We start from the raw sequence: 14,577 nt of genomic DNA, 5'->3' as shown, positions 1-14,577 counted from the left end.
TCCATGACTTCAGATTATACTACAAAGCTACAGTAATCAAGACAATATGGTACTGGCACAAAAACAGAAATACAGTTCAATGGAACAGGATACAAAGCCCAGAGATAAACCCATGCACCTATGGTCAACTAATCTATGACAAAGGAGGCAAGGATATACAATTGAGAAAAGACAGCCTCTTCAATAAGTGGTGCTGGGAAAACTGGACAGCTACATGTAAAAGAATGAAATTAGAACATTCCCTAACACCATACACAAAAATAAACTCAAAATGGATTAGAGACCTAAATGTAAGACTGGACACTATAAAACTCTTAGAGGAAAACATAGGAAGAACACTCTTTGACATAAATTACAGCAAGATCTTTTTTGACCCACTTCCTAGAGTAATGGAAATAAAAACAAAAATAAACAAAAGGGACCTAATGAAACTTAAAAGCTTTTGCACAGCAAAGGGAACTATAAACAAAACGAAAAGACAACCCTTAGAATAGGAGAAAATATTTGAAAATGAACCAACGAAGGATTAATCTCCAAAATATATAAACAGCTCATGCAGCTCAATGTTAAAAAAACAAACAACCCAATTAAAAAATGGGCAGAAGACCTAAATACACATCTCTCCAAAGAAGACATACAGATGGCCAAGAGGCACATGAAAAGCTGCTCAACATCAATAATCATTAGAGAAATGCATATCAAAACTACAGTGAGGTATCACTTCCACCAGTTAGAATGGGCATCATCAGAAAATCCACAAACAACAAATGCTGGAGAGGGTGTGGAGAAAGGGAACCCTCTTGCACTGTAGGTGGGAATGTAAATTGATAGAGCCACTATGGAGAACAGTATGGAGGTTCCTTAAAAAACTAAAAATAGAATGACCATATTGACCTAGCAATCCCACTACTGGGCATATACCCAGAGAAAACCATGTGTCAAAAAGACACATGCACCGCAATGTTCTTTGCAGCACTATTTACAATAGCCAGGTCACAGAAGCAACCTAAATGCCCATAAACAGATGAATGGATAAAGAATATGTGGTACATATATACAATGGAATATTACTCAGCCATAAAAAGGAATGAAATTGGGTCATTTGTAGAGACATGGATGGACCTAGAGACTGTCATACAGAGTGAAGTAAGTCAGAAAGAGAAAAACAAATATTATATATTAACGCATATATGTGGAATCTAGAAAAATGGTGCAGATGAACCTGTTTGCAAGACAGAAATAGAGACACAGATGTAGAGAACAAACCTATGGACACCAAGGGGGGAAGTGGGGGGGTGGGAGATTGGGATTGACATATATACACTAATATGTATAAAACAGATAACTAATAAGAACCTGCTGTATAAGAAATTTAAAAAATTACAAATTGTAAGAGAATCTCTATACCCTTTTTAACTGGTTTGTTGATTAGAACTAGATTTGTGAAATCATAATCTGCAGGTTGATCAATGCACAAGAGCTGATACAAATAATCTCCTTTAAATTTTCAAGTGAACAGTTTCATACAAAAAAAATTCTAATAGATATAACTTCCCATAACTAACATTCCTTCTTTCAAGGTAGTAAGTCAACAAGCCCTTGGCAAATTAAAACAGGCTAAGACAGAAACTCAACTTTATAAGAGACAAAACAGGACTTTTATCCCAAACCAGTTTATGTTTAGATCCTTTGTGTCACCAATATCAATGTCTTGTAAATACTCTGCAGCTTTTATTTTTATCTATATAAAAATGAGTAATGGTTACTTTTTAAAAATTTATTTTATGTTTTTGGCTGTGTTGGGTCTTGGTTGCTGCGTGCAGACTTTCTCTAGTTGCAGCAAGTGGGGGCTACTCTTTGTTGTGGTGCACAGGCTTCTCATTATGGTGGCTTCTTTTGTTGTGAAGCACAGGCTCTAGGCACACAGGCTTCAGTAGGTGCAGCATGTGGGCTCAGTAGTTACAACACACGGGCTCTACAACACAGGCTCAGTAGTTGTGGCGCACAGGCTTAGTTGCTCTGCGGCAATATCTTCCCGGACCAGGGATCAAACCCGTGTCCCCAGCATTGGCAGGTGGATTCTTAACCACTGCACCACCAGGGAAGTCCCAGTAATGGTTACTTTAGTGCTTTGTATTCTCAAAGCAACAGGAGCCAGTACCCGATTATTTTAAGGTTCCTCCTCATTAAACTTCTAGGTGAGAATTGTGGCCTCTGGTCTCAACTCACCCCTTTGGTGTTTGACCTTTAAGATCCTTTGCTGCATGTATATGCACATGTAGACGCACATTCACTTATGTAAATATTTATATTATAGACATGATTTTTAAAGTTTGTATTTAAAAATTAACTATTCAGATATAACTTACATACAATAAAACGTACCCATTTTATGTTTTTAGATTTTTTTTGGTGTGGACCTTTTTTTTTTTTAACATATTTATTGGAGTATAATTGCTTTACAATGGTGTGTTAGTTTCTGCTGTATAACAAAGTGAGTCAGCTATACATATACATATATCCCTGTATCTCCTCCCTCTTGTGTCTCCCTCCCACCCTCCCTATCCCAGCCCTCTAGGTGGACACAAAGCACTGAGCTGATCTCCCTGTGCTATGTGGCTGCTTCCCACTAGCTATCTATTTTACATTTGGTAGTGTATATATGTCCATGCCACTCTCTCACTTTGTCCCAGCTTACCCTTCCCCCTCCCCATGTCCTCAAGTTTATTCTCTACATCTGCGTCTTTATTCCTGTCTTGCCCCTAATTTCTTCAGAACCATTTTTTGCTTTTTTTTAGATTCCATATATATGTGTTAGCATACAGTATTTGTTTTTCTCTTTCTGACTTACTTCACTCTGTATGAGACTCTAGGTCCAGCCACCTCACTACAAATAACTCAATTTCATTTCTTTTTATGGCTGAGTAATATTCCATTGTATGTATGTGCCACATCTTCTTTGTCCATTCATCTGTTGATGGACACTTAGGTTGCTTCCATGATGTAGACCATTTTTAAAGTCTTTATTGAATTTGTTACAATAATGCTTCTGTTTTATGTTTTGGTTTTTTGGCCACAAGGCATGTGGGATCTTAGCTCCCCAACCAGAGATCAAACCCACACCCCCTGTATTGGAAGGTGAAGTCTTAACCACTGGATCACCAGCAAAGTCCCCCAAATGTACCCATTTAAAATGTGCCATTCTCTGGGTTTTGACAAATGTACAGTTGTGAAACCACCACCAAAATCAAGACAGAATGTTTTTATTACCCCAAATAGTGTCCCTTCTGGTAATACGGAAGAACAAATCTTACTCCACATTGGATCTGTTTCTTCTACTTTAACCTTTGTATTCTATTGCTTTTGCTACAAGTTAAAAATGTTGCCAGTAGCCTGAAATATACAGGATAGCTCATTCTCAAGGCCCTGACCTTAAAAGGTATAACACTTATCCATTTAAATAGAGATAAAAAGTTGTAGAACAAGAATAACATTTGTCTTGTTGGAGGTTTACAGCAACATTGTGAAATGACCTACTGGACAGCTAGCTGCCAAGAACAAAGGATTCCAGTCCCAAGAAGTTTGCAGCAACCAACCACACACCCTTCCTCTTTTAGTATAAAAGAAGCCTGAATTCTAATTCAGAGAAGATAGTTCTTTCGGACACTAGTCCATGATCTTCTCGGTCTGCTGTCACCATTCCTTGATCCAACAACTCATCTCTTGATTTACTGGCCTGTTGTGCAAGGAGCAGTATGAACTTGGTCTTGGTAACATTCTCAATCTCTCTCTCACCGCTGGCCCCATGAAACCACAGATCGGTTGTCACTAAAGATTAGATTGGCCTTTTCTAGAATTTGACATAAAGCAAATCACACAGTATGTACAATTCTTTTGCCCAACATTTTGTTTCTGAGATTCATCAATGTTGTTGCATATAATAATATTTTGTTCATTTTTATTGTTGAGTAGTACTTAGCTGTAGAGATAGATATGCCACAACCTATTTATCTATTGATGGACATTTGGACTGTTTATAGTTCAGTGCTATTATGAATAGAGTTGCTATAAACATTTTTGTAAAAGTCTTTGTGTAGATGTAGGTTTTCATTTGTCTTGGATAAATACCTAAAGGTGGAATAATAGTGTCATTTGCTAAGAGTATAGCTAATGTTTTGAGAAACTGCCAGACCACTTCCAAAGTGGTTTCACCATTTTACACTCCTACCAGCAAAACATGAGAATTCCAGGTCACGGTCACTTTGTATATTTTCAGTTGTTTTCATTTTAGCCATTTTAGTGGATGTGTTGTGGTATCTCATTGTGGTCTTAACTTCCCTAATGAATAACAATGTTGAGGATGTCTTGTATTTATTTGCCATCCCCATATCCTCTCTAGTGAAGTGTCATCTACTTGCTTTGGGTTTAATTTGTTCTTTTTATACTAGCATCTTAATGCAGAATCTTAGATTATTCATTTTAGACTTTCCATTTTTCCTACTATAAACATTTAATGCTAGCAATTTCCTTCTAAGCACTGCTTTAGCTGCATTCCTCAGAATTTGATATGCTGTGTTTTCATTTTCATTCAGTTCAAAATATTTTTAAACTTTCCTTTTGTTTCTTCTTTGACTCACGGGTTATCTAGAAATGTAATCTTTAGCTTCCAAATATCTAGGGATTTCCCAACTAGCTTTCTGTTATTACTAATTTAATTGTACCTGTAATCATACAGAATATGTTCTCTAAACTTTTACATACACTGAGACTAGTTTTATGGTCCAGAACCTGATATGTTTCATATGCACTTAAAATGAATGTGTATTCTTCTGTGGCTGGGTTTGAGTGTTCTATAAATGTCAAGTAGGTTAAGTTGGTTGATAGTATTGCCCAGACTTCCAAAACTTTACTGACTACATATTATATCGATTACTGAGAAGGGAGTGTTGGAACCTCCAATTATAATTGTCTACTTATAACTTCAGTCCGATCAGTTTTTATATCAGGAATTTTGAAGTTCTACCATTATATGCATAAACGTAGGTTTAGTGTGTCTTTCAGATGAAATGATTGCTTTACTGTTATGAAACAGCCTTCTTTATCCCTGGTAATATTCCTTGTTCTGAAGTCTATCTGATAATAATCACTCTAGCTTTCTTTTTTTTTTTTTTTTTTTTTTTTTTTTACTCTAGCTTTCTTATGATTAGTGTTTGTATGTTTTTGCATGGCTTATCTTCTTACATCCTTTTAATTTTAACCTATCCATATATTTATATTTAACATACATCATGTAGTTGTCACACAGTTGGGTCTTCTTTTGTTATCCAGTCCAACAATATGTGCTTTTTAATGTAGTGTTTTGACCCTCTATACTTATTCTAACTATCAATATGGTTGGGTTTAAATCTACCATCCTGTAATTTGTTCTCTATTTAGTGTCATTTGTTCTTTGCACCTTCTCTTGGATTGAGTATTTAAAAAATTCCATTTACCTCCACTATTGGTCTATCAGCCATAGTTGCACTTAAAAAAATATTGCTCTAGGCACTGCTGTATGTATGTATCTAGTATCTTTAATAATGTATAGTCTGTCCTCAAATAACATTATACTACTCATAATGTAACACCCTTACAGCCAGCATACTTCCATTCCTCTGACCATCTTTCACACTACTGTTGGCATATATTAGCTTCTACATAAATTATAAATGCCACAACATACTGTTACATTCCTCTGTGTAGATCCACTTTCCATCTGATATTTTCCCTTTGCTTGAAGAACTTCATTTTTGACAATGAAGGTCTGCTGGCAACAACTTTTGTTTATCTTTTTTATTTATTTATTTATTTATTTATTTATTTATTTATTTATTTATTTATTTATTTTGCGGTACGCGGGCCTCTCACCGCTGTGGCCTCTCCCGCTGCGGAGCGCAGGCTCCGGACACGCAGGCTCAGCGGCCACGGCTCACGGGCCCAGCCGCTCCGTGGCATGTGGGATCTTCCCGGACCGGGGCACGAACCCGCGTCCCCTGCATCGGCAGGCGGACTCTCAACAACTGCACCACCAGGGAAGCCCTTTTCTTTATCTTAATAAACAGAAGTCTTAATTTTGCTTTCATGTTTGTAAGATATATTAGCTGGATATAGAATTCTAGGTTGACAATTATTTTCCCCCAGCCTTTTAATAATGCCATTCGATTTGTTTTGCATAGTTCCAATTGAGAAAACTGTGCATTCTTTGTTCTTCCCTATATATCCTATATATATGGTGTCTTTCTGATTGCTCTAAAGTTGTTGCTGTTAATCACTGGTTTTCAGGAACTGATTATGGTGTTCCTTGATATGGTTTTCTTTGTATTTATCCTGCCTGCAGAGTACTGAAGTTCTTGGTTATGGTGGGATTGTACTTTTCATTAAATTTGTAAAACTTTTGACCATACATGTATGTTAGACCACTTGATATTGTCCCACAGCTTACTAAAGGTCTGATTCCTTTTTCCCCAGTCTTTTTTCTTTTCTTTTCATATTCTTTCTTTAATTTGTATAGTTTCTTTCCAAATTATACGGTCAGGTACTATTTCTTCCAGTATACCAATTTGTTTTTCTTTTTCTGGTGTTTAATAAGCTATTTATTCCATCCACTGAACTTCAAGTACTTTTATTTCATTTGGTTCTCTTTTATATCTTTTATTTCTCTTATTATGTTCATGTTTTCCTTTAAATCTCTGAGCGTACTTCTATCAGTTCTTTTAAGGTCCTTGTCTGTTAATTCTGTCATCTGTCATTTCTTTTTTTTTTTTTTTTTTTTTTTTTGCTGTACACGGGCCTCTCACTGCTGTGTGGCCTCTCCCATTGCGGAGCACAGGCTCCGGACATGCAGGATCAGCAGCCATGGCTCATGGGCCCAGCTGCTCCACAGCATGTGGGATCCTCCCGGACTGGGAAACAAACCCGAGTCCCCTGCATCAGCAGGCGGACTCCCAACCACTGCCCCACCAGGGAAGCCCTGTCATTTCTAAGTTTGTTTCTTTTGACTGATTTTTCTCCTGGTTATGGCTTCCATTTTTCTTCCTCATATCTCAAGTGACTTTTTAAAATTGGATGATGGATATTATGAATTTTACATGGTTGTGAGTTGAATTCTGAGTTTGGTTTTATTAGGGCAATGCTAGAGTTGCCTTTGCTCTAAGATAAGTTTACACCCGTATATTCAGTAAGAATCTACCAGGATGGCTGGTCAGACCTGAAACATTTCCCACTGCTGTTTGAGCTCTGGAAATTGTTTAGTGTAAAGGTCCTGGGTCATTCTTTGCCCAGACTCATGCTATTTCACTCTGCATGTGTGACTTAATATTTCAGCAAAGACTCAAAAGGACTCCTATGCTAACCTCTTGGAGCTCTTTCTCTGAGTGGCTTCCTCATCTGATAGTACTCTTCCCCTCATTCTAGTTGCCTCAGCCTCTCTGAATGCCAATCTCTCTTTACCTCAGCAAGACAGCCATTCTCTGCTTGGGATCTCCATCAGTGCACTGCAATCTAGGAAGAAAGCTGGGGCAGCCCATAGGGCTCATCTCATGCATTTCCTTTTTCTCAGGGACTGCAGTCCTGTACTGCAATATCTAAAAATTTTTTTCTTATATCTTGTTTCTTATAACTTGCTTAGTTTTCTACTTGTTTACTGAAGAAAAGTCTGAGCCAATTTACTCCACCATGACTCTACACATATACTTTTATAACTTTTTTCTCTTGTTATATTATTAACATGTTTACATCAATACATCTACTTTCTCAACATTATTTTTAATGGTTGAATATGGTTGTACCATATAAATCTAATTTTTGTAATTAATTCCTTATTCCTAGAAAATTTAAGGGTTTCCAAAGTTTTATATTTCATGAGTAGCACTGCAATGAACATTTTCATATTTCTCCTATATTTTATTTTCTTCAGGTAACTATTCAAAGAATTGAGGCACAAGGCTTGCATATTTGTAAAGTTTTGATATTGACAGAATGTCTTCCAGAAAGATTAATTCACACCCCCATTCACAGTATATAAACTTACATTTCTTTTAAAACTATTTAGTGGAAAATCTGTATTAATTCAACCTTTTTTTTGGAACGTATGTTGTGTGCCAAGCACTGTGCTAAAAAGATGAAAACATACAGATTAATAAAAACATTAATGCTGCTGAAACGAATTTCAAGTCCTTTTAGGAAAACAGATATGTACAGAAACAATGAAATAAAGGTATGATATAGGCATGCACAAAATACCAAGGGTAAGGAGAGCAAAGATGACAATTTCTGCCAGAACAGTTTGTCACAAGTGTCTAAACTGAATATTGAAGGATGAGAAGTGGGGTCATCAGACATGCCTGGGGAGGTACAGAGGGGAGAGCATTCCTGGCAAAGAGAACAGGATATGTGGTGATGGCAAGGAGAGAAGAAGCACTACCTACTGAGAAGCCATCAAGGAAGAGGTAAGGAATCTGTAGAAGATAAACCTAGAAACATTTTCAGGGTCTAAGTCATTAAGAATTTTGTATATCTTGTTGAAGAATTTGGACTTTATCCTAAAGACAAAAACATAACCAGATTTGTATACAGGAAATAATATTTTAGTGGCAACCTAGAAGATTCATTAAAAGCAGTAAGTAAGGGCAGAAATATTAGTTATTAAGTTATGACAATAGACTAAAGATGATGAAATTCTGAAATAATGAAATATATGGACTACATCTGTTAGCTTTTTGGGAGACAACTGATGAGCTTGAAAGCTGACTACATAGTGGAATGAGGCATATCTATGAGTCAAAAGTGACTCTTACTTCTGGCTTGAGAAACTGGATGAGTTGGTGATACCATTCATCAAGCCTGGGAATATGAGACACAGTCCAAGTTTCATCTGACTAACTATGCCCTTATTCAGAACTGAACATTTTACAAGACAGATTCACATTCACATTATCATGAGTTAGCATCATGAATTGGCATGATCTATCTTTCCAACTGCTCGATTTCAAAGTGAAGCCCCCCTCAACGCCATTACAGGTATAACTTATTTTATCAAGCACTGAATGAATCTGTGTTTTTATTTTACTGCAACTCGAATCCTGTATCGTGTAGTTTAAAAAATATTTAGTAATCTTAATCATTAAAATTAATGTTAAAATTGTTAATCATTAATGATGCTTCATTATGGACTCCAATTTCATTTTAAAATTCATTCTAATCTTCGTGAAATTGGAAACTGAAGGTTTTTTTGATTTTGTCATGGGATGCCTAAAGATTCCAATGGTTCGTTCCAACCTTTGTTTGGATCCACAGTTGAGATCGGAGAATGAACCAGACTATATAGTTCCTGTAGTAATCTCCATTTTTAAATATTAATTTACTAATGCTAATATGTGGAATCAAATATTTCATCAAAAGAGTATCATAAACATTCAAGTGCAATTAAGAGATGAAACCTTATGATTGATTACCAGCCCCAGAAGACTCTATTTTACTTCTTTTTGTTTAAATCTGAGAAAGAGGGCACTGCTGTCACTCTCCCTCTGCATTTTCATGTTATGCCCTAGCATCCTCTCACAGCCAGTATTGCTATGGTTAAGGAAAAAAGGTGTGTCTCACAGGTAGAAAAGAGATTTCTAATAGTCCCAAGCAACCCAGATGTCTTTCAGTGAGTGAATGGATAAACTATTACACATCCACACCATGGAATGCCACTCAGCAATAAAAAGGAATAGTTACTAAACAACTTGGATGACCCTTGGGGGAAATTAAGCTAAGGGAAAGAAGCCAATATCAGAAGGATACATATTATATCACATTTATATAACATCCATAAAACAACATATAATAGTGAGGAACAGATTAGTGGTTGCCAGGGTTAGGGACTGGGAGCAAACTCTAAAAAATATCCTATAAAGGGGTAGCATGAGGGAACCTTGTAGTGATAGAACAGTTGTATAATTTGAGTGTGGTGGCAGTTACATAAATCTACACACATGATAAAACTGCATAGAGCTACTAAATACACAAACTAACACACACAAAAAAACTTCGTAAGTGGGTCAAATGTATTTTGAGTTGTTACCCTTCCCTCTTTCTTGAAAAAGACAAATCCTTTACCTGTGTTGCACTTTGACAGGCCTTCTTTCGTTAGATCAATCACAGAATCAAGTTTCTTCTTCTCTTTAGCCTGAAAAGTTGTTAAAAAATAAGATTTTGCCTCAACAGAAAATGTTTTTTAAAAATAAAACACATATCATTTTAAATTACCATTTAGAAGCTAGCGATTGAACATTCTATAAGTCTTACAGCTTAATTTAACTCTACTATGAAAGAGAAGCTCGTGAAATACTATATGGTTTCTGTGAATATAACTAAGCAGAGTCTAAATGAGTTAATTTGGTAATAAATATGGTTGTGATATGTTTATCATTAGCTGTTTGCTTTTTAATGTTTAAGCTGGACTGGAACCTGGTCACGCTAACTAGGAGACATTAATTTCTCAGAGAATGAATCTCCCAAAGAATGAATGACAAAGATGAGTCATCCAACATGTAGCAACATTAAAGTTCCTAGAACTAACATATTCAAATAAACAATATTCAGAGACAATATTTAGTACCTACCATAGCTTCAGTTTCAGCATCAGGTGAATTGTTAGAATTTCCTGATGTAATTTTTCCAGTATCTGAAAGAAAATTATTAAAAATGAACATTTGACAAGTTTATTAACTATTAAATATTTATGGACTTTATGTGAATGCTGAAACAATAATAATGGGGATGCTAATTAACCATTATATAATCATAAAAAATGTAACTCAATCGACTTTACTTATTCCAAAGACCAATGAACCAGTCCAAGAAAAGCAAACTCTAATTTTGGTTCAAAAGATTTTTTCCGGGCTTCCCTGGTGGCGCAGTGGTTGAGAGTCCGCCTGCCGATGCAGGGGACGCGGGTTCATGCCCCGGTCCGGGAGGATCCCACATGCCGCAGAGCGGCTGGGCCCGTGAGCCATGGCCGGAGCCTGTGTTCCACAGTGGGAGAGGCCACGGCAGTGAGAGGCCCGTGTACCAAAAAAAAAAACAAAAACAAAAAACAAATAAACAAAAAAGATTTTTTCCTTCTGTAACTTTACAGCTATATTAGTAACTCTTTTTGAGTATCTATCTGTAAACTACTACAGCATTTGAGGAAAAAACTTGGAAATTTACACATTTTTTATTCATAGTATCTTTAGACTAGACCACCTGAGATGGCTGAAGAGGATTCTTCACAGAACCAGTAAAAGCCTCAGATAAATGCTTAATATCCCTTAACTATCTGATTTACAATTTAACAGCCCAAATCATGGTGGCAATTAAGTAGCTACATAAGTGCAGACAAAGCTTTCTGAAATTAAGAAGCAAATTTAACTCTCTAATATATAGTAAAAATGAAAAGGAAATGGGGAATTTTGAAGGAGAAATTATGAGCCAAAAAAGATAGCTATTTTAAGGGAAAGGAAATTTATTGGAAATCTAAGGTTAAAGATTTTTACATTAAGTGTAATGAGAAACTCTAAAGAGTAACAGAAGTATTATTTTTTAAAGTTAAAAAAAATCAAAGATACTAAAGATTAGCCAAACTAGTAGACTGTAACTTGATAAAACAAAAGACAAACAAAAAATAAACCATCACTATCAGCAACAAGACCAGAGTAAACAAGTACAAATAACAGATATGAAAGGTAAGTAGTTTTATAATTTACAAAGCCATTAAACACAGTAAAGAAACAAAAGGCCATAAATTGATAAATACAAGGTTAATAAGAAGCCTCAATTTTATTAAGCAACCACTGATTTATTCAGGTAATATTAATCACAGATATAAATTAAACATTTTTGAGAGAATTAAAACTTTTATTTTATTAAAAGATAATATTCAATTCTCTATTTCAAACAAATACTGATTTGAGGCTTTCTGATTTGATAGGTCATATTTTAAGATACCTGTTGGATCTGATGTAATTGGAGTTGTCAAATTAGGACTTTCCACAGAAATCAACATGATATCATCATTACTGAAATAAATAAATAAATAAACGTGATTATGCTGAGACGTACAATCAATGGTTTTAATTCTTCTAATTTAACATTTCATAACTGATATGTTTTAATCTAACAATGGGGAGGATGTGGAATGAAAATGATAAAACCAAGTACCCAAGAAACCCTGTGTATAGCCAATTATTTATATGACTGAAAGTTCATGATATACAATAAACGTAGACCCTTAAAACTTAGTAGAGGGCTTCCCTGGTGGCGCAGTGGTTAAGAATCCACCTGCCAATGCAAGGGACACAGGTTCGAGCCCTGGTCCGGGAAGATTCCACACGCCATGGAGCAACTAAGCCCATGTGCCACAACTACTGAAGCCTGTGCACCTAGAGCCCATGCTCCACAATAAGAGAAGCCACTGCAATGAGAAGCCCGTGCACCGCAACGAAGAGTAGCCCCCACTCGCCGCAACTAGAGAAAGCCTGCGCACAGCAACAAAAGACCCAATGCAGCCAAAAATAAATAAATTTATTTTTAAAAAACCTTAATAGAAATCCATTTACAATAAATCCAAATGTATGAACTATAAGTATTCAACATACATAAATGTACAAAATATATAAAAGTCACTCTAGCACATATACTTGCCTTCTTGAAAATGAAACAATGTATAAAAGAAACTGATTAAAACTTTGTTACTGATGTAGAACTATAAAAAAGATATTAAAAAATTAATTCTGCCACTACTCTACATTATATCACTATAGTAGCTATATTTACTATGCATTTACTAAACTGAGGCAATGATGATAAATGGTTACAGAATATTCTGAGTCATCAGACTGTCTTTTGCTCCCATTTGACCCCGACTCCACTTTTTTGAATTTGACATATAAAATCAGAATTTTTGTTACAAAAACCTTGACACAAATTTCAGTAAGCCCATTTAATTTGCTACATGAATTTTCTATACACAGGGTTGTACCATTTTCTTACAGATGTTTTTAATTTTTAGCCTTTGTATTTGGTCTATGATCCATTTCAAGTTATTTTTGTGTATGGTGTAAGAGGTGATGAGATTCACTTTACCCCTCTGGTTATTCCAGCAAGTTGTTGAAACAACTCTCTCTTCCCCACTAAATTACCTTGGCATCTTTGCTGAAAACCAATGGACTCTATATATACTCTCTAATTTGTCCATTGATTTATATTTCTATCTTTATGGCAACACCATTCTCTTAATTACTATAGCTTTATAGTAAGTCTTGAACTCAGGTAGTGTATGTCTTCCAACGTTGTTCTTTTATAACACTGTTTTCACCTTCTAGGTCTTTTGCATTTCATACAAGTTTATGATCAGTTTGTTACTTTCTACAGAAAAGGATGCCATGATTTTGTTTAAGGGTGCATTAAATATACAAAACAATTTGGGTGAAGTGACATTATCAATGAATTTTCTGATTTGTAGACATGGCATACCTCACCATATATTTATATTTCCATTAATTTTTCTCAGCAATATTTTGTACTTTTAAAAATTATTAAATAACTGAGTTTTTTTTTTTTACAGCAGCTTTAGGTTTACAGCAAAATTGACTACAGCGTTTTCCCATATACCCCCTCCCCCTCCCCCACACAACCTCCCACAAAATCCTTTACCAGTGGGTACTCTTGTTACAACTGATGAAACTACGTTAACAACATCATTACCCCCAAAGTTCACAGTTTACAATAACATTCACTCTTAGTGTTAGGACATTCTGTGGATTTTGACAAATATATAATGACACGTATCCACCATTACAGTATAATATAAAATAGTTTCACTGCCCTAAAAATCCCCAGTGCTCTGCCTAGTCATCCCTCCCCACCAACCTCTGGCAACATTTGATCTTTTTACTATTTCCACAGTTTTGCCTTTTCTATAATGTCATATAGTTGAAATCATACAGTATACAGTCTTCTCAGATTGGCTTCTTTCCCTTAATAATATGTATTTAAGTTTCCTCCATGTCTTTTCATAGGTTGATAGCTCATTTCTTTTTTTAGCACTAAACAGTATTCCATTGCCTGAATGTACTGGGTTGGCCAAAACGTTTGTTCGGTTTTTTCCGTAAGATGGATCTAGTAGTGCTTAGTTGTCTTTAACTTCATTCAAAACAATTTTGTTAGATTGTATTGTGTCAGCTGCCATATCAGCATGCATTTAAAAAAACTTATCAAAACTGGTAAATTTATGTGAAGCCATTTTGATATTGAGGATGGAAGAAAAAGGCAACATTTTTGGCACATTATGCTTTATTATTTGCAACTGAAATGCAAAAAAAGATTTGTGCAGTGTATGGAGAAGGTGCTATGACTGATCGAACACGTCAAAAGTGGTTTGCAAAGTTTCGTGCTGGAGATTTTCTTGCTGCACGATGCTCCACGGTCGGGTAGACCAGTTGAAGTTGATAGAGATTAAATCAAGACATTAATTGAGAACAATTAACGTTATGCCAGGCAAGAGATAGCCTA

The 14,577-nt window shown here is 35.7% G+C and overlaps 1 protein-coding gene across 2 annotated transcripts in view; it reads right to left on the bottom strand.

The window, feature by feature from the left end:
- The window catches only part of ATF7IP2 (activating transcription factor 7 interacting protein 2), a 69,039-nt gene that overhangs the window by 14,901 nt on the left and 39,561 nt on the right, over positions 1-14,577 (bottom strand). For both annotated transcript variants that reach the window (XM_067012886.1, XM_067012887.1), the window contains 3 exons: positions 12,013-12,083; positions 10,647-10,708; positions 10,141-10,210 (listed from right to left, as the gene is read on the bottom strand). In XM_067012886.1, the coding sequence (XP_066868987.1) occupies positions 10,141-10,210; positions 10,647-10,708; positions 12,013-12,083 (203 nt within the window). The remainder of the gene's footprint in view (positions 1-10,140; positions 10,211-10,646; positions 10,709-12,012; positions 12,084-14,577) is intronic.

This window comes from Kogia breviceps, chromosome 14 (genome assembly GCF_026419965.1).
Source record: "Kogia breviceps isolate mKogBre1 chromosome 14, mKogBre1 haplotype 1, whole genome shotgun sequence".
NCBI classification, from domain to species: Eukaryota; Metazoa; Chordata; class Mammalia; order Artiodactyla; family Physeteridae; genus Kogia; species Kogia breviceps.
The sequence above is the reverse complement of the archived record's forward strand: the minus strand, read 5'-3'. Positions and strand labels throughout refer to the sequence as shown.